Genomic DNA, 12,173 nt, shown 5'->3' with positions numbered 1-12,173 from the left:
TTCTTGTCACCAGTAGGGCCTACCGCCATGGTTTTTGTGGCGTTGCTAATGCCACAAAAACTATGGTGGTAGGCAGGCTCATAATGCCGCTAGCGGTGCCATGGCGGCCGCCGGGCTGGAGATTGAGATCTCCGGCCCAGTGGCTGATAGCGATTTGGCGGTATGAGCGGAGTAGTGGCGAGTTGGCTGCAGCCAACCTGCCATTCTCATAATGTGGCGGTATGTACCGCCAGCCTGTTGGAGGTACTACCGCCACATTTCCACTCACAGCCGGGGTCATAATGACCCCCATAATGTTTAATGTTCACTCAATGGAAACCTGTTAGGTGACTATTTAAGATGTGTGGCAGAATTACAAAATGGGGCCAGAGGGGAGTTCCACCTGGTTTTGCACCACCATCATGCTCTCTTAGTACAAAAGGGCTGCAGGTGCTTGTGCAGCTCTTTTTGTAACACATTGCATGGGTGCACATCTTACACCCAAGCTACGTGAAATGTTTTTTTTTCTTATTTGTTCTGGAGAATCACCACCAAGTATTTGCTTATGTACCAAAATACCGAGGACGTGCACAGGCAAATAAGTTTGTCACTAGGTGCACCTCTATGCAGTTAGTTCATCTCTGAGGGTATACTTTTGCATGCACATGATGTTCAAGGAACCACCAGGAAGTCCACCTGAAGGGGTGGTAGAGAGGCAAAGACTGAACCACTCTTTGGGAGTCCCCGCCTCATCAGTGCAACATGGGCTTCTACCCACGTTTTGTACACTGTGGAACATTTTTCTCCTACTCACTGGCTGGTGGGCCTCATGTAAATGAGGGAATGCATTTGTCCTTGCACATGCGCCATGTTGAAGATGTGGGTGCCATGGAATGGAGACTACTCGGAGGTGCACTCTTGTGCGGCACCTGGAAAGATGCACAGAGTAAGTGACTTCCCCTCTCCCCCGGATACCCATAAAGTCGGATGGCATGGAAGGTCCTATGGACTTCCTGCGCACCGTCTTGGAAAGGATTGTAGTCTCAACCACAGCTCAACTGAGCCTCTGCCTTGCTTCCAAATGCCTGTTAGACAGTAAAAGTCGTACCACCAGTATGAAAACCGACACTCTGACTTTTTGAGATTGAGTCTACAAACATAGGTGACTGTAATCCAATTGACTATTTTTGTAACCCATTATTATTATTTTTTTTTAACTAAATACAAACCAAAGGCATCAGATTTAGAAATCAGCAGAGGGGAATACTCAGTCACTATCCTATGACGATCGAAATATTCCCTCTGCCAAGATTGAAATCAGGCCCATAGCCACAACAATAATGGCTGGTATCTTCTTATCCTCACTTATAAAACAGGGGTAAAAACATGAATAACAGTGTTGTAAGCATGCAGACTTAACATGACTCATTTGCCCATAAGAAACAGATCGAAAGTTATCCAACTTGTCCATTGCCTCTGTCACTGGTATTGGGTCAGCTGGTGTTAGCAGGGCCATGGTCCCAATGGGTGCCTTTTTGATGATTTTCTCAAGATAGCAACTTAGTGGGCTACTGATATTCTTTGGCCTAGTCTAGTGGGCAGAGGTTTCTGATGTGTGCCTGCAGACCCATTGGATAACATTGCATTTCTGAGCCATGATTCAAATTTGGGGAGTGGGTCTTTCAGTCAGGCAGTAGCTAAACATTGCTTCGCCGGTAGAGGTGCAAGTTTCCTATTTCTTTTTTATATAGTTTCAGAGTATGCAAATAGTGCTGTTATCTTGATCATTTTAACAGATTACTGGGCAGTCTTTTGAATCACGTGGCCCCAAAAGCTACCAACCAATGGACACGAAGATTGTAAGCGGCATGTTGAAATCCTCAGCTTTGTTTCATTCTATGATAAATGAATAAAACCGGCCATGTTTGAAGTGTTCTTGGGTCATTAATTATTCTTGTCTAATAAGATTTTTGTGGAAACTTATGCTTTAGCTAGTTTTCAACCTCCTGCTTCTCCTGTTTTGCTGAAAGGGTGGGGCTTTTCAGTATTAGGCTACCTGGGCGTTGTAAACCGTTAGGGCCTGATTAAGCACTCGCCTCCAATAATGCTCACATGATGCATCTCACTGTCTGCATCAAATCCACTTGACTTTTAATTCAGGTCAAGTGTATGGTTTCTGCCACATTTTGGAATAAGAAACTTCAAATTTAGAATTCTGTATGGCTTTATTCATCCCTGTTAAATTATGCTTATTGTCTGAAATGTAACAAAATATTTCCTACTTTGTTCTTTACTGCTTAGTTTCCTCTTCATAAATCTACACAAATTATTGGTACCTTTAGTAATATTTTGAAACTGCATTTAAAAATAACACTCAAACCAATGTCCTTTGCTGAGTGAAGCTAAGTTGTTGACCTGTGCATAGGAACATCTGTACATAAACATTCCAACAATGACATGTTCGGGTTACATTGAAAGAACTATTTTAACTGCCAAGTCACTGAACTCCAAACTTGTAAAGTCTTAGACCACAGTGTAATAACGTAATGTAAAATATTTCAGAATTTTGTTAGCTAATGTTTTTTTTGCCCTCCCCACCTCCTTCATCCTCCCCAGCAATGAATTCAGGGTATGTCCAAAATACCTTGTGAAGATACAGGAGTTCTCTTTCTGCCATAAGCATGGTGCTTGGTGCAAGTACTACCTGGATGTCTTCTGTCCTGACCAAACTTAAAAATTCTACCCTCAGATAAAATTCCCAATTTGTTGCTGTCTGTCACACCCCCCTAATCAAAATAAACAAGATAATGTTCTTGTGGTCAATTTGAAAGCATCTAAACAGTTATTTGATGTCCACTATAACTGTAGTACAAGACCCAGCAAAGCTGGACCCATTCCAGGATCAGACACTTCCCACAACAGACAATTCTCAGGGCCTCATTATGAGTTTGGCGGGCTGCCTGTTGTTAGGTCGGAAGTCCGCCAGTTCGGTTTTCCATGAGCTGGCCCCATTATGAGTTTCCCACTGGGCCAGCAGGCGGAAACAAAGTTTACGCCCGCTGGCCCAGTGGGAAACTACCCACAACATTGACACCGGCTCGTAATCAAGAAGGTGGCAATGTTGCGGTGTTGGGCCTGACAGCACCTGTCACGTTTTTTACTGACATAATTCAGGCAGTGAAAAGCATGATAGTACTGCCCAATGGGGCCACTGCACTGCCCATGCTTAGTGCATGGGCAGTGCAGTGGCCCCCTTGGGGCACGGCACCCCGTCTCTGCCAAAAGCTGGCAGACACAGGAGTCATAATCCCCAGGGCAGCGCTGCTTGTTAATACAAAGCAAAAAAAAGGGCTTACAGAGTGAGAAATCCATAGAGTTTTCTGACCTTGTTCAGGACCCTAATGTTAGCCTATCTGAGAATACTGCCAAATCCCTAACACTCCCACCGCTTATGAGAACGTTCTAGTTTATGAATAGTTGGTTCCATTATCATCATGCCCTTCATAGATCATTAATTGGAGCTGACTTTCAACTGAAGTTCTGCTTCAGGTATAATGAATGTGTTATATGATGTAGAATATTTATAAAAAATGTTGGAAGTAACCAATTTTATTTCTGTATTTTATAGTGGAAGCTTTATATCAGTCGTCCTACCCAGAATATCTTCAGTATATTTATTTGGTGGCTCCTGTATCCCTTATTATGCTAAACCCTATTGGATTCATCTTCTGCGAAATCCAGAAATGGCGAGACCATCCTAATTCATCACAGAACAGATTCAAAATTGTGGGATATGCACTTCTCCATGTGTTTAAAAACCCCATCATACTCATGGTCTTCATTGGAATCTGCTTCAATTTTCTTCTCGGTCAGAAAATTCCTACATTTATGGAAAATTTTATTGATGGACTTAGTAGCTCCTTTGCTGGCTCTGCACTCTTTTTTCTTGGACTTTCCATGGTGGGCCAGATGAAGAAACTTGACAAATCAGCTTTTGTTTCACTACTACTTCTCATCACAGCAAAATTGTAAGTTATATTATTTGCTTTCTTGACTAAAACTTCATTGATTATGAATTGTAAAACATATGTTAGACTTTGTGAGGAGCAATCATAGATTTGACTTGAGTCATTAAAAGCTGCATTTTTTAGGCTGATTCACTAGGGGAAGGACATGAAGTGGAAACTGTAACAAGCATGGAGGACATTTTTGAGCCCTCTTCCCTGTAGTTTCCTGAGACAGCAAGCACTGTTCCCGGAGTACCAACAGGAAATCCACAGGTAGCGGCTGCAACCACTTGCTACACCTGATTAGCATCAGTGAGAGCAGTCAACAGTGCAAGTCCTAGGCTTTGCTAAATAACACATTTTGGTCTAAAAGGTTTATTAAAATAAACACATTGTGATCAGCTTTTTGGTTCTTGGTTTAAACTTTCTCATTTGGTTAGACTCCTTGGTGTAAATCACAAATAGTTAGTGTTAAAAGCAGAAACATGAATGTTTCTTTATTAGTCTTAGAAAGGCCTCTGTGAATGAGTCTTAGACAAAATGAGGATGACGACCTGTTAATAATAAGAGGAAAGTTAATTTAGGTGGGACGAAAGACATTCTTAGAAAGCATCTTCTTGAAGGTATTGTTACACAACTGTCACTCCTTTCTTTTGCTAGATTGGGGCATCACAAGATTTAAGGAGCATTCTGTATATCAAGGATATTTTTCATAGATCTTCATTTAGTTAAAGGTTTTTATTTATCCGCTGTATTTTAAATTGTTACATCTATTTTTCATCTGTTTGCACGTAGCTTGGGAATTTAGGGCCAGATGTAGCAAGAAGGCAAATTGCTTGTTGCAATTCGCGAGTCCTTCCGACTCGCAAATTGCAACTCGCAATTTGCTATGCAGAACGGTGTCTCAGACACCGTCTGCGAGTCGCTATGGGGTCGCAACGACCCACCTCATTAATATTAATGAGGTGGGTCGCAATTTGCAACCCCATAGCGATTCAGGGCACTCACGGGGATGGAGGCCTGCTGTAGTCAGCAGACCTCCATGTCCGTGACTGCTTTTAAATAAAGCAGTTTGTTTTTCCTCAAAGTGCAACCCGTTTTCCCTTAAAGGTAAACGAGCTGCACTTTGAAAAATAAACTGAAACCTTTTGTTTCGGTATTTTTCAGGGCAGGTAGTGGTCCATTGGATCACTGCCTGCTCTGAAAAATTATTTTTTATTCCACTCACAAAGGGGAAGGGGTCCCTTCCCGTTTGCGACTGGGTTACCATCCACTTCAAGTGGATGGTAACTGCGAGTCCATTTGCGACCGCATTCGCATATGGTGTGCATTAGAAAGAGCAAACCTAAACTATAATGTACTGCAAGCTGGAGAGTGCATTTAACAATAAACAGGATCACTGCATTTCCCATTATCCATCTCAACAGGAAGTGACATTACTGGTTTCTGACCAAAACCAACTTTACAAGACTGTGAGGCAAGAGGACCTCATTTTTCAGAATCCTTCTGCACAGAATGTGATATCACTGCATTTCCCATCATCCAGCTGCAGAGTAAGTGACATCATTAGTTTCCCACTAAAACCATCTTTAAAAGAAGAAGCAGGCAAGAGGACCTCACTTTCCATCATCCGTCTGCATAAAATATGGCATCACTGGCTTCCTGTCCAAACCCTCTAAAATAAAAGGCCAGGCAGGAGACTTCATTCCCCATCATCCATCGCGACTGGAAGTGACATCACCTTGTGCCATATCCCTACTTCAAACAACTCTTCAGGGGTTCTCGTCGTCTGGGCAGACACAGACGAGGGTAGTACCTATTAGGATCATGAAGGTGCCTAGGCCAGAACCCCTGTTATTCAGATGTGTACAAGGTAAGATATAATCTTGTGCCTCACCCGGCACCGTATGCTGCCAGACCTCGCCATCAATCACGGAGTAGGATGACCCAAACAATCAAAGAGCATTCACACAGATAAGAGTTCTAACCTTCTACACATCCCACAAACTACCACACATCCTCAAACTACAGTACTCTCATCCCAAATCATACTCATTAACTCATGCTCTGCAGTACTCCACACAGCACACATTGAATACCTTATCACATATCACAAACAAGATGCCCTCTTTGTCACAGAATCATGGTTCAACCCTACATTTGCATACATCCTAGATGTCCTTCTTCCCTCAAGCTACTGTACACATGGGGAAGCATTCACGTATGAAGGGGGGAGGCCTCACTGCCATTTATAAGACCTTCTGGACCTGTACCTTAGGCAGGTAAGTAATACTCAACCCTATTAGGCTGCTTGCAAGCCATTTCTCACACTTCAGCACAGACCGCCACCTTTCATCTCATCTATGTGCCTCCTGGACAGAACAAGGACTTCATTGAGGAACTGTCAGATCTCATCGCCACTTCGTCCATCCGCCATGCCCACACTACTCCGTTGGGTGACTTCAGTATCCTAGAAAACAAAAGCTCAAACAAAAAACAAGACACACCCTTCTCAGCTGCATTAAACTTCTGTGGTACAGTATGTCACACAACCAACACACTCCAAAGGTCACATCCTCAACCTTATCTTATCAAAGTCATCAACAATTAAATAAAAACCACTTGCACCCCTCGACTATACAGACTTCTTCACCATTCCCTCTCCCTTCGCAACATCCTTCCAACAAACCAAGGTCAACACAACCAGAACACCATACCTTCAGCTTCAGCTTTAAAAAAAAAAAAACTATGTGAAAATAGCCCTAATTAAATAAACAAGCACAGGTCAAAGCCTTCAGCACACTGGTTCTCTAAAGACTTTGCAGACAATAAATAGTCTATCTGCAGACAGGAAAAATATAGAAGAAAAACATAACTCCCAGTGACCTGATGATACTGAGTGCCTCCATGCAATACACAGACAGATCATCAAATCACCTAAAGCAAAGTACTATACCAACACCATCAGTGAAGCCACCAACAGAAGCAGAATTCTAACTGAGACATTCTACCCCTACATCATGGCCTTGTTGGACCCACTAATTCCTCACTCCACAGAAATATGCAATGCTATCAACCTCTACAGAAGATCCAATAGTATATTGATAACACCAAGCCTACTTCATCTCTTAGGCTCACTCTCTTCCGGTACAGTGAAAATCCTGCAATGGTGATCCTTCTGGCCATCCTTGAAAGCCATGTCTCTTGCAGACCTCTTGACACACTCAGCTCCCTCAAAGCCACTTGATGTCTCACCCTTGTCCCCAATCATGCTCTCTCTGAGCATGACTTAGCAGGTCAATGCCATCTCCTCTTCCTGCTACAACACCCTCCGCTTGCTCCGCGAAATCTTCAAGTGGATTCCCATCTAAACCAGGAAAACCGTCACCCACGACTTGGTCAGTAGCCGATTGGACTACAGAAACGCCCTGTATGTAGGAATAACAAACAAACTCCAAACAAAGCTGCAAAGAATCTAGAAAGCGTCTGCCCGCATCATTCTAGACGTCCCACGCTACGACCACATCTCACCCTACCTCAGAGACCTACACTGGCTACCAGTATCAAAGAGGATCACCTTCAAAATCCTCATCCACGCACACAAAGGCCTCCACAACGCAGGTCCCGCCTACCTCAACAACAGACTCACCTTTCACACCCCCACCCGCAACCTTCGCTCCGCCAACCTCGCCCTCGCCTTCGCCTACGTCCCCCGCATCTGTTGCACCACCGCCGGAGGAAGATCCTTCTCTCACCTAGCCGCCAAGAGCTGGAACTCCCTACCGCTCCACCTTCACCTGCCCCAAGACCTTCTATCATTCAGAAAATGCCTCAAGACTTGGCTTTTCGACCAGTAGCTCCCCCCCCCCAGCGTCTTGAGACCCTAACGGGTGAGTAGTGCGCTCTAAAAATCCTTGATTGATTGTTTGATTGAGGACACCCTCCCACTCATACTCATGATTGTCAATGCCTCCCTTCCTCAGGGCATCTTCCCAGAAGCACTTAAGACCAGCCACTACTAAAGAAACCTACACTAAATCCTGTTGCCCTCACCAAATCCTGTTGCCCTCATCAACTATCGACCTGTCACTCACCTTCCATTCATCAGCAACATCTTTGAAAAAAGCAGTGTAGTTCAACTCCAGGATAACTTAAATGCTAACCATCTCCTGCATGACTACTAGCCTTGATTCAGATCATACTGCAGCATGGAGACTGCTACCTTACATATCTTAGATGGTGTCCTCCTCACTACAGATGAAGATAACCTCTGACTCTTGATGTTGCTGAACCTCTCAGCTGCCTTTGACACAGTTGGCCATCCCACCCTCTTGCACACCCTAGTCTCAAATGGGATTCACCAGCATTGTCCATCTCTGGTTTTCCTTCTACCTGTTTAAACACCACCATTTTGTTCACCTGGGCACCTCCAGCTCCCAAAAGATTCCTTTTATCTATGGAGACCTCCAGCGTTCTGATCTATCCCCTTTCATCTTCAAATTGAACATGGAGCCACTTGGTGCTCTTCCCGCAGACAGCAGCAAGATTGACTAATATGCAGATGTTACAGAACTCTACTTTAAAGTCTCCTCTTCTTAGAGGCGTGGTTTAGGCCTTTATGAGCTTCCACAAGCACTTTCCTTCTTCGCCCGTACCTGACGGCTGTGGGGCCAGTAGCAGATAAAATTTGATCTTTGCAGGGTCCCCAGCTTCCCACTGGCACCCACCCACGATGTGATTTCCTGCATAATCGTGAATCTGGCCTGCTTTTCCACTGTTATCGCACAGCGTCAGGCATTTGGCGCTACTGCTTTGTCAACCATGATTGTGAACCGTTGAGGCTCCCTTGAGGTGGTCAACACCAGTGGCGGCACAGTGCTTGAAGGCACTATGCAACTCCTTGTAACTTAGCACAAACTCCAGTGACAGGTGTCTAAGCTGTTAAAGTTGCATGCACTTGCCATAATGCAATGCAAAGGTGGACATGGGCAGAGATGTGGGCTCCTGTACCAACGTAACACCGGGAAAGTGATACCGCAGCACTGATGTTTTGCTAATCATATGATTGCAGTATCGCAACAATGCAGTGATAGAACTACTTACTGTCTGGCATTCCACCCCCCCTTTCAGCCCCTTCAAAATCATATTCATGAATTAATTACTGTTCCATGATTGTCCAATATAATGCCTAACCATGTTGGCATTCTGGTTTTGAAGGGGTGGACTCCAGTTTCCCACTGCGTGCGTGCCCCACTGCCTAGTCCAAATTTCTTTGCCCCTTGGGGGCCACCTTAGGGTGTTCTTGTGTTCTTTGTTGTACTCTTTTCTCTTTCTCGTTTATTCTTTTGAGCTTTTATTCTCTCAGAGACATATTTTCCCCCACAAGGCATTTTAACCTATGGTTGTTAGTTGGAACACGTTTACTCCTTACACCATGCACCTTATTACGGTACTATTGTCTGACTTATATCTATGCTTAATGTAGTTTCTTTAAATACAAAAGGGCTTAACCATCCAGTGAAGTCCAGGACTGTTTCTGACTATTGTTCTTTGAAAGGGGATGTTGTATTTTTACAGGCAACAAGGACTAGACATAAAGAAGCTCTGTCTATGTGCAGTGGCTGAGTGCAGGACTTTTCATGTTCCCCAGCTTTATCAAAGGATAATGGGGTTGTTACATTGATATCTAAAAATTCTGGTCTTTCAGTCATTACGTTGGAGCAGGGCAAATGTGGTAGGTCGTTAATTACTCAAATTCAAGGGGGTGATTTAGAAGTGTTTGCAATAAACTTATATGCACCAAATGTAGACGACCATACTTTATGGTCTAATTTGGCTGCCAAACTGGCCCTGCTTCCCACGAATGCCCAGATTGTAGTCTAACATGAATACTATTTTAGATAGGCAACAATTTATTTAAGTACAGTATCCCAAAGGCCCATAAGGTAATGCGCTCACTATGCTCTACACATGCTCTAGCAGACGTATGGAGGCTTCACAACCTCACTGGTAATGACTTCACCTTCTTTTTACCCCTCATAATAGTTTCTCTAGGGTTGATTACATTCTAGTTGATAATGCCCTGTTACAAGATACCTTGTCTGCCAACATTGATCCCATTAACTTCTGCCCCCAACCTAAGAACTGATCATGGAGATTTAATTCTGAAATTCTTGAGAACTATACCAATGCCTAGTATCTAAGCCAAGAGTTGACACTATTCTTAGATGACAACACTTCCGTCTCTTCTCCATTCATCTTGTGGGACACATTAAAATGTTTTTTTTCCGAGGACAGGGGATAAGCTGGATATCTAAGAAAAACAAAGAAATTAGATCCTCTTTAGATAAATTGGAGGCAGACATTAAATATCAAGAAATTTTATTCAGAAGTTCAAAGGATCATTTTGCCCTGACCCGGTTAAAGAAGCTGAAATACAGATACAATAAAATTGTGAGAAAGCGCACACATCTGTGGGTCCAAGCACAGAGGAGAAGAAACTGTTTACTTAAAGCTGGGAAAACATTAGCCATGTATTTAAAATACAAGAAGAAATCCTTACTGGTTTCCAATATTAGAGACTCTCCAGGATCTCTCTAAAAAAAGCAACTGACATCTTTAATGTCTTACAGAAATTCAATGCTGACTTGTATGGTCCTTCAGTAACCACCTCTAAATAAGCCTGTTTAACATTACTTAAATCTTTTCCATTAAAGATTCAGCAGGCGATTAAGCTTATCCCATCCAGGAAGGTCCCTGGTCCAGATGGCGTCCCCTTAAATCCTTACACTATTTTTGGCCCAGTTCTCATGGACTTGTTTGAGAAGGTTTTGAATCACTTTGCATCCACCAGTTCGGTATCTGGTACTGCTGCAGAGCCTACTATTGTTGTAATTCCGAAAGAAGGGAAAGATCCCTCTGACCCAAAAATGAGGGTTTGTCAAATGCAGACTAGCAAGTGATAGCATTTGCTTGTTCTGCTGTGTCATTGAAAAAGCATCCCTTCTGCAAGCTCCATCTACAGTAGACATAGCTGCGGATAAGGCCTTCAATAAGGGTTCTTGGCGTTTCCTAGAGGCCGTTCTGACTAGCTGTAACCTTGGGGCATCTGTATTAATATGGTCATAGTCTTATATGCCAAACCTACCACAGATATCAGGGTCAATGGAGAACTGCTCCCTTCAATTCCACTCCAACAGGGCACCTAGCAAGGCTGCTCATTATCACCATTACTCTTCTTATTAGCCTCTGATCCAGATGTTAAACATTTCTTCTGGTATTGAGGGAACACTATTTGGCGATATGGTCTTTTGAACCTCTGCTTATGCAGGTGGCATCTTAATTTTCTCCAGGAAACCTGATACGGCTATTCTTGACATAATAGAGATAATCAACAGATTCTTTGTTTTTTCGGGCTATTATTTAAATTAGGAAAAACGGTTCATAATTTTTCACTGCACCTCCTTGTGTCTGGGTTCTACTCAATTCAAGTGGCAATCTAAGTGAATCAGATATCTAGGTACTTGGTTTGGCAAAAATGTACCTGAATCTATGTCTCTGAATGAAAACAAAACAATTGATAAAATTAAGAATCTCCTCTCTGCTTGGTCCCCTAATGGTGGGGCAGACTGGAAACCTTAAAGATGATGGTGACACACTTGGTCAGTTTCCTTTCTAGTATGTCCCCAGTTCGTTTCTGAGCTGCCTTTTTCTCCATGATTGTAAACTATGTTCCAAGTTTCTTTGGAGTGATAAAAAGGCCAGAATGAACTTTAAAAAAACACCAGGCCTCTACACATATAGGTGACTTAAACCTTCCAGATTGGTTCAATTATCAGACTCCGTTTCTAGCAGCTCAAAGCCTATGCTGGTTGGATCTAAACCAGATTAATTCCCCATTTTGGCTGATGATTGAACAGCATATTAGTTACCCCTTTCCACTGCCAGCAACTTTGACTATGTCCTATCATGTATTTGCTCTCTCTAGCGTCATTCTAAAAGACACAGTTAAAAGCCCTTTTGATATTGGGCAAACTCCTAACCTCTAATGTTAATAAATTCTTATCTGTTTCACTTTGGAATAAATGGATTTTGATATCCAACTCTGCAGTTTTGAGCTTACAATGGCAAAGAAAGGCATTCCTTTTATCTGAGACTTATATGAGAACAAGGAACCCTTATCATTTG

General features: G+C 43.0%; 1 protein-coding gene across 4 annotated transcripts in view; it reads left to right on the top strand.

Annotated features, from left to right (window-relative positions):
* GPR155 (G protein-coupled receptor 155) overlaps positions 1 to 12,173 on the top strand; it is a 363,043-nt gene that overhangs the window by 107,581 nt on the left and 243,289 nt on the right. For all 4 annotated transcript variants that reach the window (XM_069225375.1, XM_069225377.1, XM_069225374.1 and 1 more), the window contains exon 3: positions 3,608 to 4,007. In XM_069225375.1, coding sequence (XP_069081476.1) covers positions 3,608 to 4,007 — 400 coding nt within the window. The remainder of the gene's footprint in view (positions 1 to 3,607; positions 4,008 to 12,173) is intronic.

The sequence above is a fragment of the Pleurodeles waltl genome, chromosome 3_1 (genome assembly GCF_031143425.1).
Source record: "Pleurodeles waltl isolate 20211129_DDA chromosome 3_1, aPleWal1.hap1.20221129, whole genome shotgun sequence".
In the NCBI taxonomy this organism is placed as follows: domain Eukaryota; kingdom Metazoa; phylum Chordata; class Amphibia; order Caudata; family Salamandridae; genus Pleurodeles; species Pleurodeles waltl.
Note: the sequence above shows the minus strand (reverse complement) of the source record. Positions and strands in the feature narration are given on the sequence as shown.